Raw genomic sequence first — 16710 nt, forward strand, 5'->3', positions numbered from 1 at the left:
GATGGACTTTACTTATAATGTTAATTGGGATGACAGTCTAAGTTGTATGTTATCTTGTCTTCATAAGAGTATAGAATGAGTCACATCCAAGGCCTGGTTTGTGCAAAAAGAGAAAGGGGGAATTGTTGATATATTTTATATATTAGTAAAGGCCTGTCTGCACAAGCCAGTCTTTGAAATAAGTCGTGATATTAAAGGCTAAAGTCCTTGAAACCTTCCTGCAGAAGAGAGAGTAAAGCAAAAAAATATCCTTGTGTATAAGAGAAAGAATGTAAACCTGTATGTATTAGCCAATAGTAACTTGCTTAGGCCGCGGACCCTGTAGAACCCTTTAAAAGGTGTGCTAAAGATAGAAATAAATGGCGTTCACGTTTACTTCTGTGAAGAGTGGTGAATAGCTGGCGGTCTCTCAATACCCATCAGTGGTGGGGTAATCTGACTGCTGGTACTTAGTGGGTGCCTGAGAAACACAAAGAGTTCAGCTGGGCCCAGGGGAGAAAGGGGACTGGAAAAAGGGAGGGCAGGGGCATCTAGGGGCAGGCTGGTTTCTTCAGCTTCAGAGCAGAACTCTCACTGGGATCTGTTGGGGCTGGGAGAAGGGAATTCGCCATCACCCAGACGGAGCTGCTGCTTCTTCTTCTCTCTTCTTCCTTCTCTGTTGGTGGGCCTCGGACCTCCTGTCTTGCCGGGACGTGTGGCAGTGCCAGCCACCGCCATGGAGCTGCTGATACACCTCACCCACTGGCCCAGGATTCCTACTCATTTCTGCCATCTGTCATGGTTTTAAACCAGTAACTAAAAAATTACTTATTTCTTGCTGTGAGATATGGATTAGAACAAGAGCTAAACAGGCTTAAAACTTAAAAGGAAATAAAGAAAGTTTATTAACAAAACTACAAGAATAAGAACACCAGAATAAACTTCCAGAAAACCGCTTTATCCCACACTACCCACCATTCCCTTGTTCACATGACAACATAGAGAAAAAAAGCTTTGGAACTTTGGTGTTTAAAACAGTCCCAACTCCTGCTAGAGTCTTTTCATCAGCCTTTGTAGAGAAACAGAAGTCTTTTTCTGCTAATCTATGGAGTTCCTCACAAGAAAGCTACTTCTGTTATAGCTTTCTATTTTTCTGATGCCAGCTGCCTGGAAATCCTGTAATCACTTCACTCCTCCCATTTCACATCACTCTGAGGTGTGTTATGGGTCAATGAGTCTAGAGATGTCCTTTTTAAGGATGAGTTATTCAAAGGCAAAAGTTCTCTTTATTTGTCTCTGTGAGCTTCCCTGGAAAACAGAAGTTTTCTCTTTGCCTTTACAACGGCCCCAAATCTTCAACTATTACTTCTCTTCACTCAGTTCCAGCACCTCACTGTATCACAATTACTCCACCTTTTGCTCAAAATCCACACTTTGAACACTCCATTCCTCCCTATATACACTGTCATGAATTAAAGGAGTTTTTTCAGGACACTATTGTCCATCTCCATAGCTTTAACTGAAAAATATTTCAGCTTATAAAGCATCTCCTTATTCTCTACCTTTTCTGTAGCTTAATTCCTTTCTTTACTGTCTCTGATAGTTTATAAAGTCTCTCTACATGTTGATCTCTCTCTCTCTCTCTCTGGATAAAAGGATTAATCTGCAAGTCTCATCTGGGTAATGAAAGCATTAAAATCTTGCCCAGGCTTTGTAGATAGTTCTGTGATCTCTGCTGGAGCAGCAGCTGGAGCTGTCTTCGATGGAAGATTCTTCATGGTTGCTCTGCAGAGTGTGGTCACTGTCTCAGCATGCCGCAGGTCAAGAGCATTTTTCCTTTATTTATTCAGGAGTCTCTGGTGAATTCAGTCACGGCAAAAACTGCAGCCAAGCCAGAGACTGGCCTGGCCAGGCCAGATCCCGGGGGCAAGCCCCGCAGGCCTCATCTCCCTGCTGGGAGACGCTGGGCCCAGCCCAGCCCCTGCCCGGGCCGCATGGCCCGGGCAGGGAACCGGAGGCCAGCTGGAGCTCTGTTACCTTTCACAGCCAGGAAAACAAAGAGAACAAGAGAGCTCTGGCTTTACATCTTAAGGGGATGTTCATAAGTTGATCTCACTTTTCAATGGTCAAAACTGCTGTCAATTCTTAGAAATGACCGATAATTGGTCAGGAGAAAAGACTCCCATCAGCCACCAGCAGCTTCAACTTCCTTAGCTCCCAAAGCTATCTTAAATGTAAAGTCACCCCATGACACCATCCCAGCTAAGTGTTCCTCAGCGCCCTGCAGGAGCACCAGGACAGACTGCTCGAGGGGGTTTGTGAAGCAAAGCCTCTCCTCCATCCTTTCCTGTCTTGGCTGAGAAGGCTGTCAAGGAGTCCCTGTTTCTGTTTTGTTGTTAATGCTGTAGTTATTGTTGTTTGTTTGCCTTGTTATACATCCTAGTAAAGAACTATTATTCCTATCCCTAGATCTCTGCCTGAGAGCCCCCTGATTTCAAAATTATAATAATTCGGATGGAGGGGCATCTACATTTTCATTCCAAGGGAGGCTCCTGCCCTCCCTAGAAGACACCTGTCTTCCAAACCAAGACATATGTGTTATTGAAAGAGTGTGAATCAGAATATAACACACCCATATTACCAGTTAAAAGCAAAAAGGGAAATATAGGTTAGTGCAAGGTTTAAGGGCTATTAATAAAATAGTACCAGATATTCATCCAGTAGTAGCTAATCCGTACACACTTTTGACAGCACTAAAAGGGGAATATAAATGGTTTACAATGATTGATCTTAAGGATACCTTTTTCTGCATACCCTTGGAGGAAAATAGTCATGCAATAATTGCTTTTGAATAGGAAAGTCCCACCTCTGGATGCAAAGTTCTTTTAACCTGGATCATCCTGCCTCAGGGATTTAAAAATAGCCCAACATTATTTGGAAATCAACTAGCAAAAGAATTAGAACAATGGAGGAAAAATAACACTGAAGGAGCAGTTTTACAGTATGTGGATGACACTCTGCTGGTAGCAGAGACCCAAAACCAATGCTTACAAATGACTATAAGTCTGTTGAACTTTCTGGGACAGAATGGTTACAGAGTAACTAAAAGAAAAGCTCAAATAGGAAAAACAACTGTGAACTATTTGGGCTTTGAGATCACTCAGGGGCAAAGAATTTTTGACCTTGACAGAAAGGAAGCAAAATGCCAAACTTCAGAACCATGGAACATCTGAGAATTACGAGGCTTTCTGGGAGTGGTCTGGTGGTGCCCGTTGTGGATATTTAACTATGGACTTTTAGTGAAGCCCCTCTGTCCTGGTTTAGGGCAAATTTGGGAGAAAACCTCCAATGGGGCTCCCCCGGGAAGCAAACCCACGTGGCCCCTTTCTCCCACCCCCCAACCGGTTTGGGAAGAGATTTCTCTGAGAGAAGCGGAAAAAACCTGTTTATTTCACAGGCACAGCACTACCCAGCACAAGAATGAACAATACCAAATTACAAAACCTCTCACTGTTCCGAAGAGTTGACAAACTTCAGAGGGTCTTTTTCCTGTGGGTGTTCGCTCTGTTATCAGTCCCTCTGGCGCTGGAAAATGCCGCTACTTAGGCTGGGCTCCCGGTAGTCCACGGGTGCAAGCTCCCGGTGCTCCCCCGAGTCCCCAGTTCAGAGCAAGTTCGATTCGTTTCAGAAAAATGGAAAGAAAACAGTCCAGGAAGACCTCTCTGCTCCGGCTAGTTGGAAAGCCAAGGCGATCTGTCTCTTGTTGTCTGTCTGTGCTGTAGTCAAAACTCCCACTGCGGGGGGAGCAAGTACAGTCTCTGATAACAGACTCAGTGCTTCTTTTCCACTCACTTTTACTCTTAGATGAAATTTTAAGAATACAAAACCTGTGTCTGGGTTAGGTGGATGAATGGGGATACAATTTAACATCATAATCAACCCAGGACACCCTCTATGAAGCCCTAAAAGAAGCAAAGGAAGGACAAGTGGTGTGGACTCCTGAGTGCCAAAATGCCTTCCGAGAACTGAAAAAGGCATTAATGACAGCACCTGCATTAGGGCTTCCTGACTAAACCAAGCCCTTTGAACTGTTTGTACATGAGAGGCAATATTTAGCCCTGGGAGTCCTGATACAAAAGCCAGGAATCTGGAGGAGACCTGTGGGCTATTTCTTCAAACACCTGAACAACGTGAGCAAAGGATGGCCAGGATGCTTGTGAGTGGTTGCTGCAACCTTTCTACTGATACAAGAAGCCAGGAAACTCACAACTGGACAGCACATAACTGTTTTGGTCCCTCACATGGTGATATCCGTATTAGAGCAAAAGCAGGGGCATTGGCTATCCCCCAGCAGGATGTTCAAATACCAAGTTGTGGTTTTGGAACAGGATGATGTGGAATTGAAGACGACAGCAGCCAGAAATCCAGCCATGTTTCTCGATCCAAAGGCAGTGGATGAAGGAGCCCTAGCACATTATTGTCTCCAAACTATCAAACAGGTATATTCCAGCAGAACTGATTTGTGAGATAAGCCAATAGAGAATACTGATTGAGAATTATTCACAGATGAGAGCAGTTTCTTGAAGGATGGAAAACAGATGTCAGGATATGCAGTGGTGACCGTTACTGAAGTACTGGAAGTTTGATCTTTACCAATTAACACATCAGCACAAAAGGCAGAAATAATAACACTAAAACAAGCATTGAATTTGGCAGCAGGCAAAAGGGTGAATATTTGGACTGACTCTAGGTATGCATTTGGTGTAATTCATGTCCATGGAGCTATATGGAAGAAAAGAGGACTGCTATCAGCTCAAGGATCAGCTATTAAACACAAAGAAGAAATTTTACAACTCTTGGAAGAAATTCAAAAACCAAAGGAGGTGGCGGGGGTGAGTTGCAAAGCACATCAACCTGGACAAACTAATGTTATAGTGGGAAACTGGCAGACAAAGCAGCTCGAGGAGTAGCTGAAAAAGGCATCCTAGCGTTAGTACCACATAGACAAACTGACATATCTGAATTTAAGCCTAATTATGATAGTGAGGATCAGTGCTTAGCAAGCACATTAAAAGCCACTAAGAATCAGGAGAGATGGTGGCAAATAGACAGCCAACAGGTTATAGTTCCAACTTCTGTAATGAGAAAAATAATGGAAAAAGAACACAACAAAACCCATTGGGGAATTGAGTCCATGATATCTAGTCTCCAAATCTTAGTACTCAGCATAGGAATGACTGAAATAGCAAAATCAATCCTAGTGAAATGTCCAATTTGTTTAAAAAACAATCCCATGTATAGGAAGAGGCCACATCCTGGAACAATTAAACAGGAAAATTCACCTGGAGATTATTGGCAAATAGATTTCTCTGAATTACCCAGGCAAAATGGGTACAGGTATCTTTTAGTATTGGTAGATACACTTTCCATATGGCCAGAAGCCTTTCCCTGTTGCACCAATAAAGCTAGGGAAGTGGTAAAAATCATGCTTAAAGAAATCATATGAAGATTTGGGGTGCTGTTGCTGTTGGACACGAAGTAGAAGTGTGGATTCAATCACAGCAGCCAGAATGAGATGCTCAGGAAAAGCCTTATTATCTGAACTTTTCAGCTTTTTATAGGGTATTATACTACAGGTTTAACATGATTGGTAAAGGGAACACTACCTCTCTGTCCCTTTGGTGGGAGAAGAGAAAAACACACTAACCACAGCTGTACAGAACTGTTTTGAGAAAATGAAATTATTTACAAAAATAGTCCTTGAGCAAGAGATGTTCTCAAGAGACTTTCCCTTGGAAACAGATCAGCCACTGACAGGCTGGAACTCTCTCAGACTCAGAAAAATCAGGTCCACAGGGTGCCACTTGGGATGTCCTCAGATAGAGGCCCATATTTCATAGCAGATGTGGTACAACAGCTGAGCAAAACCCTGGGTAGAAAATAGGACTTACACACACCTTGGTGACCACAATCAAGTGGGAAAGTGGAAAGGATGAATCAGATTTTGAAATGACAAATTATCAAAATGTTCCAAGAAGCTTCCTTAAAATGGTCACAGGCCCTCCCTCTGGCTCTTTTGCGAGTCAGAATTCAGCTGAGGTCAAAAATGAAAGTAAGTCCCTATGAATTGCTGTACGGATGACGGTATCAAACATCATCCATTCCTGGAGAAATACATTTAAAGGGAGAAACAGATTTAAATCTATCCTTAATTTCATTAGGAAAAACTCTAGCTGGACTCCATTGGTTTATAACCCTATTGGGACCAGTTGCTTCAAATGCACCTATTCACCCATACCAACCTGGGGACTTTGTATATGTAAAGACCTGGAACTCTGAACCCTTGAAAGAAAAGAGGAAAGGACCAACTCAAGTCCTGGTAACCTACACAGCACTTAAGGTAGAAGGAATCAAACCCTGGGTCCATCACACGTGAGTAAAACCAGCAACCATATTAAACACAGCAGAAACAAGATTAATTAACGTTGTGGAGGGGTTTTTTTGGGTATATAAATCCTATTATTTTAAGTATAGGACATGATTTTCTAGGGGGATATTATTTATTTGATCTAAATGAAGATGATAAATAATTGCATAATTATAATCATAATAGAAACTATATTGTTAATCTCTGGGAAGGGATATGTGATCTTAAAGCTAGTGCAAGATTTTGTCAGATTATAGAATGAAACCTCTATAACAGCTTGTTTGCCAACACCAACCTCTGCAGAAAATCCAGTTCCATGGGGAGCTTTAGTCAGGAATTTGACAAAAATTTGAGAACACATGTGGAAAGGAAATAGCACCCATGCCAACTGGACAGGGATGGAAGGAGAATATTCCTTACAATGGACACATAAGAATGATACTGTTGAGAATTGTAATATCTCAAAACCAGATCTGAAAATAACCTCAAGAAATATTTATTGGCCTACAGACTGCACTAATACACCTTGGGGGTGTCAAATACCAGAAATATGGAACAGCCCTCAAATGGAACAATGGGAATATATCAATCCAGTTTAGTGGTGTCTAGACTGGGAAGTGAATCCAGGCCTCCCAGAAGACCCCTTACAGGTAGGTAAAAAATATTATGATTTAATAAGGTCAAGGCAAAAGTATACAAAGATAAAAGAAAAGTGGAATTGCACTCAAGTATACACTTGTACAAGTAATAATCCTGACATACAGCAACTCATGACTGTGGCTCAAGCTCTATGGTTAGGATGTGTTTGTAGAAATTATTCTACCTTTCTTAATGACACCTGGTCTCACCCAGAAAACGAGACTTGGAGAGGTATAGCCTGTCAACAGGACACAGTAAAGTCATTAGGACCCACAGCATGTGTAGGAAGTAATAGAATCTGGCCCACACATTTGCCCTTGGGAGAATCAAGAGTACAATGGACACTGGGAGTATTAACGTTATGTCCCTTGTGGACGGAGTCATCATTAGGAACCCGATTATGGGGAAAAGTTAAACATGATGAAACTTGGAAATACCCCAGTACAGGAACCATAGTGGGATGGATTTTAGAATCCATATTCACTCCACAGATATCTATCTTCTGGAATAGACTAACCATACACAGTTTGACTCTGAAAATGGAAACTTTAGCAAATGCAACTCAATTGGGGTTCACTGAAATAAAAGAACAATTGTAAGCCATAACTAAAATGACCACACAAAACAGATTTGCCTTAGACTTATTGCTGTTACATGAATATGGAGTATGTGGATACTTGAATTTAAACAACACTTGTTGTGTCCACATTCCAAATGTGACTGCTAAATTGGATGATCAAATAAAGAGGATAAAATCAGTTGCTGCATCCAGCAGAGAATTAAGGGCAGGATTAGAAAGTAACTGGTTAAACAAAATATTTAGAGGATTTGGATTTTCTCTAACTGGTTGTTAGCCTCGGTTTTGCAAAGAATAATTATGATCATAGTAATAATTGTGATTATGATGCTTGCTTTAAGCTACATAAAAGCATGATTTCTAATGCAACATGAAGAACTTATATGATGTTAGTAAAATGGCAAATTGAGGCTTACGAAGGCTTGCAAAGAAGACAAGCTTTACAAGCCTCAAAGGGGGGGAATGTTACCAGATTGTAGGAATCTTAAGCACAGAAAATTCTCAAGATCTTGTGAATGCAAGCTCAATCATAAACAGAGGGTTCAACCTGAAGCCTTGGAAAAGACTTCCAAATTTAAAATCATAAGCAAGAATGTGAGTTTAAATAGAAAGACATCAAGTGTTGTAATGCAGTTAGGAAAAATGGTATCACCTAAAAAATGTACCCCCGAAAATGTAGAATTGTAAGTTTCTTTCCCTTATCTTGTTCTCCCCAGTTGCCCTTATTGGTTGTGTAAATTCCCTCCACCCCTTTCCCCTGTCTTCAAAAAGGACTGCTTATCGACACCTCTTTCTCTTTCCCTCCTGCCACCTTACCCTGAAGGATCCCAAGAAATAAAGCTGTAACTGCCATCTCAGCAAAGAGCTCGTTTTTAGATTCTTCTTTGACAAGCTAATTCTATCTCCCCTGTCTCCCTGGCTGCTGCGGGGCGGACAGTAGTGGCAGAGAGGCAGGGGACTTTAGAAATTATAGCAATCAAGTTAGGTTGTAGGAAGTTTTAAGGTTTTAAAGTTAAGATATAGAAGTAATTATAAAAGTAATAAGAAGTTGAAGGTATAACAAGTAGCTTAGCTTTGTGTGTTATACGATTGGTTAAGAAAGTCTGCACTGTGGCAAAGACATATAAAACAAAATAATTAGTTATTGGTGTAAAAGTAGAAACATTCTTTTGTGGCATTAGTTTATTGGCTAAATAACCTTTAAAAGACCCTGTAAACTGTACTCTTGGGACCACTGACCAAGAACATCTGGTGAATAAGGTGAAGACATACTCACTCCTTCATGAGACTGTGGAACAAGAATAATAAATCATTCTTTGAAACATCTGTAAGTGATCCTGTCTCTCTCACAAAATCCCAATACCAGATGATAAATGGCATACACCTGGTGAGCTAATACAGTGCTTGTTCTCCAGAACTACTGGCTTATGGAAACTGCACAAGGCCATTGTGTAAGGAGAACTGGAAGTTCACCAGCCTCAGTGTCCTGCCAACTCAGCCAGATCATCTGGAACATTGGGGTCTACTACCACCAGGGACCACCAGAGAGACCTCCAGGACAGAAGAACACATATGTAAAGGGGAGGGGATATATGTCAATGATTTGGGGGAAAATTATTATTGTATGTATGTTTAGTCCAGGACAATAAAAGAATATGCATGCAAAATACAGTATATAAACAGAAATTTTCCTGTACTCAGTGTGCACAGCTTTTGGGAGGAGCTATTCCCCTGTGCATCCAGCCAAATAAAGAATGCCTGCTTCTTAATGCTACATTGATGTTAAGGAGTTTTTTATTTTACTGAATTTTTGGTAATACCTGTGCTCATAGTGAGTATGCCAGCAACACCTCAACCTGGTTCACATATTATTTGCTCTTAGGGAGACTGATTGTTTTATGGATTCAGAACCTTTTACCTATAAGGCTGGCTGTGCCCCTGACCCAGAAGACTGAATAGCGAAGGCTACCTGGTACTAGAAGCTGGATGTAAGAAATTCATACAGAAAATGCAGAACAAAAGCCTTGAGAAAGGAGGAGAAGGTGAAGTAGAGACTAGGAGAGGTAATGTGGTTTGCTTGAATCAAGGAAAACATGTTTGATGAGGAGAAGAGCAAAACTGTTAAAAATGTGGAAATGGCTTGAGCTTATTCTCCTCCTGCAGAGACCAGAGGAAGCCAACAGTTTAGACTTTTAAGAACTGCCATAATCTGAATTTTTTGCAGAGTAGCCCACTGGAATATCTCCCATTGTATTGCAGTCATTATCTTGTGAAAAGTTGCTTGAACAAGCTTGTGGTATTTCTGCCTTCCTGGGGTTCCCTGTTTGTGGCAAAACAGACTAAACCATTCTGAAGTATTACTAGGGCTATGCTTGTCATGCTGCTTGGCTTTCAGAAAGCCAAGGGAGCTGGGACGTGAAGAGACATGGGCCAGTGAGACCCTGTGCCAGACACCTCCCAGCCATGTGAGAACAATGAAGCTTGGCTACATCTGCTGCTAAAGCAATGGCTGAAAAACTCTGTATTGCAGATCCCAAGAGATGCTTCTAAAATCTGTGTGAAAAGTAACTAATAAAAGCAAGTCTACTGCCAGCAGGCTCTGCTTGGCTGTGGAGTCATACACATGTCCTCTGAACAGTGCTCAGGTGTACACAAATGGACCGAACTGGCTGTTTAATGTTTTTGTTGATGGATGTCATTGCTCAGTCCTTCCCTACCCAAATCACTCTTCTTTTCATTGACAGCTCAGAAAGGGCAGCCTCTCCAAGAAGTCACTAATTTTACAAGTAGGCACCTGTACTTATCCCATCTTCCCTCCCTTACCATCTTCCTTCACTAACTTCAGTGTTTCTAAAATTCTCAAGCAGCAAATCTACCATTCCTCTTGGGAAACTAGCATTTAGCCTATTACCAAAAGAAACCAATTTTTTTCAGCTTGTATTTGGAAGACAAAAAGCATGGAAAAGCCAGTGGAAGCATCTGCCCAATTTCTTGCTGCCACTAAAGGTCTGGCTCCTTTGCATGATCTCAACAACCAAACAGAGCAGTGAGAAATGCAGTGTGTTCCAACAACATCACAGGGGCTTACAAATAAAACTTGACAAAGTCCTGGCATGATTTATGACTACTATTGTCAGGTTTGGGAATTAATTAACAGAAAGGCTCTGATCTGCAGTTCCTGTTCTACGTAATATATGGTAATTCAAGCAACTTTATCATATTCTGCTGTCATTCTAAGTGAAGTCCTCCTCTAAAAACTGCAAAGTGTATAATCCTGTGGACTCAGGGGGTTCCTTCCTCCTGAATGCAGGTAAATGATACATTGGTGTACTAAAGCTTGCATGAAAACATTAGAAACATCCTAAATGAAAGTATTCATACAATAACATCCTTTTTTACAGCAATTTGTAGCACTGTCTGATACTGTCATACAGAGATGTGCCAAAGCAGCTCCAGCAAAGTATGACCATGTTGTTTCAAGTGAGGAGAAGGTATATAGCAGAGCACACAGAGATGGATTGTTCATAAGCCTTTTTTAAGTCAGTAAGTATGGAGAAGGGGTCATCTGTGGGTGCGGAGGAGCCCGCTGAGCCCGAGATCCTAGCTCTCCCCTGGAGGCAAGACACCTTTCACTCAGAGAGAGACAATGTATCGCTCCCAGGGCTCTTTGAGTTAGATATGTTAAACTGTTGTGCCCCATTGGTGTTCCCCCCTGCTGTCCCACCCCGATACAGGTATCTCGGGCTCCCCCTGCCCCTTTCCTCCCCTATAAATATCCCGGGTTTTCCCCTGTTCAGTAGATTAGCTGTTGCTAGCTCCCTTCGCCAAAGCTCTGCCTGAATAAAGGTTTGTGCTTAGCGGAACGCTGGACCAGCTTTCTCGTCCCTGCTTCCCGTGTCGCCTGCCTGCCGCTGCTGAGCTGAGCTGGAATCACTCGACTGCCCGAAGCTGCTCACACACGTTTCGGCCCAGCCCTTTTCAGGGCTGCCTCTCTAAAGAAGTCGCAGTGCTCCGGGCTTTCCGTCGCCGCGGCAGTCATCATCAAAAAGGAACAGGGGAACTACTGTGATAAAAGCAGCCAAAGCAGAACTAAGCTCTAAACCAGTTTGTGTTACATGAAGCAGCATCATACATTCTCCTGCTGTCAGGATTAGGTGTTATGTGAGACTACCCAGAACACGTAAAACAGTCATATCAAACCCCTAATTTCAACCAGGCTGGGCTGCCTCTGCCTCCTTCAGGCTGCATTGTCACCAGTCCTGAGGCCAGCTGTCCCTGCATCTCCCCCGGGTATGGGATGCAACACAGCATTTGGGCGTGTCAGCTCTAGGAAGGGTCATCACTGCTCTCAAAGTGTGTTTGGTGTTGGAGTCTGAGACACAGAGTGTGTGCCCTTGTTTCTGATACTTAACTCTAAGATCCAGAAAAACACTGAATTTCATATAACATTTAATTCATGAGCATGTTTTCATGGTGATACATAAAAACAACTGTTAAAGTTAGATAGAAAAAGCTAAAAGTGTGAGTGTGTAGATTAGAGAGTTTCTTAAGTCACTGGGTGAAAAATTTAGCTTAGAGTTTAAGTTCGTTTAGAAAGCAGAAGGCAAGATGGAGGATTTAGGGTGCTGTTTCTTTTTCTTCCTCTTTCTTCTTCATGTTCTTCTTCCAGAGGTTTTTGGGTAATAGTAAGTGATTGGAAAGAAAATGCCGCAGTGCAGCACACAAGTGATGGGTCATTGGGTCATTAAGAAAAATAAAATATGTGTCTATTGTTAATTGGATAAGAATGTGTATAAAGATAAAAGAACTGCAAAGTTTGGGGACATTTTGTGCTTTCAAAGCCAAAGTGAGCCACAAGGCCATTCTGTACCATCAGAAGAAAATAAGCGAGATTGCAGTGAATTAAACTTGTGCAGACAGTCTGGAGAGACCTGCCAAGTTTTGTGATAACATCCTAATAAACATGAGAAACAAGATTCTAACAAGCTCAGGAGATTTCTTCAAACCTAGAGAACTGAGATAAGCGGGACTCCCCACGAGGGAAGATCCCAAAGGAGCTCAGCTCAGAGGAGACTGAGAAATCCAGGAGGAAAGAAAAATACAGAAGAAGTGCAGCAGAATCAGAGAAAGAGAAAAAAGAAACGAAAAAGAATTTTTTTAGAAAAAAGTTACATTTGGCAGTAGGCAAATAGCAATGAACATCATCTTTGCCCATCCTAAAATCATTAGGGATTGAAGCTTAGAGCACAGAGGAGTGCTTTTCTAATCCTTTACCTTGTTCGTGCCATCACATTGTTCTTCTTGGGCTGCTGATTAACTGGGCTTCCCACGTTGCCGTTCTTCATGGAGCCCTTCTGAGCCAGCTCTCTCTGCTTCTCTGCATATGGGATACAAAGGGGGAAAGCACAATTAGGGCAACAGCCTGGTTGGCCACCATACAGCTGCAAAAACCTGGATTTGATACCAGCAAAAGGCATAGCAGAATTAATAGCAACAGATATGACCTCTCCATCTCTCAGTAAAGGACAGCTGGATGAGCTGTGTCCCGTTGTCTCCAAGGTCACCAAAGGCTAAAGCTAACATACCCTCTATATTGGGTCTAACTGAGGTAAAGTCCACAGCCCTCACAATGCTGTGCTTTGTATTAGTAGCTGGACAGATGTTGATAACACACCAGTAATTTGGCTACTGCTGAGCAGTGCAGTCCCTCTGACATTCCTTCCCCCATCAAAGGGATGGGAGTGGGCAAGATCCTGGGAGGGGACACAATCAGGCCATCTGACTCAAATTAGCCAAAGGGATACTGCATGCCATATGATGTCAGCTCAGATATATAAAGCTAAGGGAGAGAGGAGGAAGGGGGGCATTCATGATTCTTCAATGTTTGCCTTCTGGAGGACCCATTATGGGTACTGAAGCCCTGCTTTCCAGGAAGTGTCCAAACATTGCTACTGATGGAAAGTAGATATTGACCTTTTTTCTTTAGCTTATGCACGTACAGATTCTTGCTTATATTTTTTTTCATTGTAATAAAAATGCCTTATCTCACCTGCCAGTTGTTCTTCATCTTATTGTCTCCCCTGTCCCATTGGGAAAGGGAGTGATAGAGCAACTTAGTGAACACCTAGCAGCCAGCCAAGGTCAACATGCTACACCCCAACTCACAGCAGCTTGTTGACAACACACACTAAGATGGTCATAAAACTTCTGGATAAGAACCAGCTGGGGTAGAGACCTTGCCTCTAACTGCACCTGGTTGCTGCATGGATTCTAAAACTGTGCTTTAAAGCCTGCTAAAGGGCATTTATTGTGTTACTTTTTCTCCTCCTACTGCGGCTGCCACTGACGGGCCCAGTGGGGACAGAAAAGTGTGTCCATCAAAGTATCACCCACCATTTAGTGTTAGCTCAGCCTAGCTTGACACCAGGCCTGAGTTATTACTGTTTCCCTTTATGGCAACTCAACAGACTAACACACCTCAGAACAGAAAACATTGACCCTGCTTCTGTTCCTAGCAACTTGTGATGTCTCCTGTGTGTCTTTCTCTTTTATCTCACATTGATTCCAGGGAGTGAAACATTTTGCAGCTGTATTTTTAAATAATATATTGTTTTCTTAAATTTCAGAGCTTGTTCTACTTGCTCCTGAAATGTACCTTAAAACTTTGACAGTACATCAAACTTTCTTTTTCTATTCAGTGTAAGAGGTATTTAAATTCTCATTTAGGATAGACTATTTTTCTTAATAACTTCTCACCACAGATTCACAACTAGAATTCAGGTCCAAAAATTAAGCCGTTGGCAGGTATGCAGTATTTGTGCTATATTAATACGTTCCTGCATCCAGTAGGGATAGAAGCCCGTGTACGATGGGTCATCATATAAACTAATATTCAATTTTCTGGTTCAAAGTCCTTCCTTCCTTGTGTCTTGTGGGAAATCAGTTGGGTTGAGCTAGCAATTAGCTACAAAAGTTGAGCTAATTGTTGCAATCTCATTCTGCAGTGCTAGAAAAGGCTTGTAGGGAAAAGACAAGCATGGGGACAGAAAGGCAGGAAAGGGTCTAGTTAAAAATATTCTCCAGAATGTAAGAAAATGTTGGGAACAATTTTTGTGCCATGCCTGAATAATAGGGGTTTACCAGACTGCTGGCTGGGTGTCTTGGGGATGGTTTATTATCCCATACAAATGTTGGGGGTTTTGATCTGTTTTGTTTGTACCTGGAGTGGCTGCTGTCCCCACCCCACCCCATCCTCCCTGGCTCTGGGACTATGTTTGGGAGCCAAGCCAGGGTTTCTGGAGGAAGTTTGGGGTGGGGTGAAAGTCTGCCCTTCCTCTTTCAGCGTGGGCTGTTTGACTGGACACATGTGGCCAGTATCTCTGACCAGGGATCCTGCTGTTTCTGTGAGTTTTGCCTGCTTCTTTTTGATTTTTTTTTGCTTCAGCACTGTGACTGAGCTTGCCGGCTTGGCTTCTTTTGCTGCTCTGCTGTCGGGAAGCCCAGAGCCAGTGTGTACCCCACCAAGACACAGGAACACCCTCGTTTTCCCACCAGGGGGCTTTCAGCACAGCCCGGACCTAGGGACCAACCAGTGCCGGTGACAAATCCCAAAGAGCCTTTTCCCTACTGTGTTTGGGAGACGGACTGCTGCTGCCCAACCCCAGCCGTATCTCTGCCATTGCTCTGGGTTTGTGCTACACTGTAGCTTTTCACCCTCTGCCTGCCAGGAAGTCGTGCTGCCCCAGCTTGCTTCTCCTGAGGTTCCTGCTACAGCTCCTTTTGCTATCCAGAGAGGGCACTGGGATCAGCTGCCCCTGGGGGTTCGTAAAGGAAGCTCCTTCTCCATCCCATTCCGCCAGCAGCATCTGCCATTGTCCACATGAGAGGGAGACAGCCGAAACTCGCGCCACAGTGCCCCCTGCAGCCGCGGCGGAATCATCGCACCCACCCTGCCCAGCCGGGTAGCCACCAGCGCCCCTGCTGGCTGTGACTATAATTACACCAAAGGGCAAAGTGCAGCCAAGAGAAGGCTGATATGGGGTTTCGGGGGGGGGGGGGTGTAAGATTATACAATTTCAATATCTAACATTTATTCAAATTTTTTTTTTCTTTTTCTGTGCCTGGGAAGCACCTTTTTTTTTTTTTTTGTTAATAAACTGATTTTTTCACTTTCACCCCCTGGTTTCCATTTCTCCCATTGGCAGAAGAAAAAGGAGTTATTGAAGCCCTTTCTTCACAGAGGAAACACTCATGCCAGGGTGTTTTCTCCTGAAATTTGTCTCAAAACCAAGACGCTGGGGAACCTGAATAGCTAATTTGTTTTGCTTCTGCTTCCCTGTGGTGTGTGGAATGTGCTGATATAGTTTTTTTTTTTTTTTTCTCTTGTGGATTTTATTTCCTTTGGAGAGAAAGGACCTTCTCTCACTTGTCTTGGGAAAGTAGCATGCCTACCAGAATGTATAAGTGCAAGATGGGCCAACTCTATTCTTTCCACACAGGTAAAAGCAGGGGGACACATGTCCAAGGCCACATTTTTGAGGCTCAAATAAACATCAGAGATGTCTAGAGATTGTGGTGATGAGCATGACTGAGGAACCTGGAAAGAAGACTTCATACTCCTACAAATTTTGCCCAGTTCTCCTGCTGCCAATGGCTGAGCTGAATAAATGCTCATTGAACTTGGCAGGAAAAGGATCAGACTAATAACTCTCTGGCATAAGATACAAAATCAGAGTAATTTCTCACACTGACCACAAATACACAGCACTGAGACAAGCCGCCAATGCTTTAGGAGGCTGTATAATTCGCAGAAGGCACTTGACTCAGAAAAAAAGGCTACAAGTTTCATTTTCTGCCAAGACATTTAGGCCTGATGAAGCTTTTTAAATGGACCATCACACTTTGCTTTCTATTGAATGCTCAGTACAAGCACTAATGCTCTTCTCTAACTCAGATTACTCATTTGGTCAATGAATCTGGACTTTTGTTGTCTTTTTCCTCCAATAGATCTCCCCATGACTATTTCTATGCTCTTACTGAGGGCTATTGTAATGTGTGGATCTGAACAATATGAGATTTCTTATTAAAC

General features: G+C 42.7%; 1 protein-coding gene across 4 annotated transcripts in view; it reads right to left on the reverse strand.

The window, feature by feature from the left end:
* LOC131592136 (protein FAM219A-like) overlaps positions 1 to 16710 on the reverse strand; it is a 408033-nt gene that overhangs the window by 14282 nt on the left and 377041 nt on the right. For all 4 annotated transcript variants that reach the window (XM_058863437.1, XM_058863436.1, XM_058863435.1 and 1 more), the window contains one exon: positions 12897 to 12999. In XM_058863437.1, coding sequence (XP_058719420.1) covers positions 12897 to 12999 — 103 coding nt within the window. The remainder of the gene's footprint in view (positions 1 to 12896; positions 13000 to 16710) is intronic.

This window comes from Poecile atricapillus, chromosome W (genome assembly GCF_030490865.1).
Source record: "Poecile atricapillus isolate bPoeAtr1 chromosome W, bPoeAtr1.hap1, whole genome shotgun sequence".
Taxonomy (NCBI): domain Eukaryota; kingdom Metazoa; phylum Chordata; class Aves; order Passeriformes; family Paridae; genus Poecile; species Poecile atricapillus.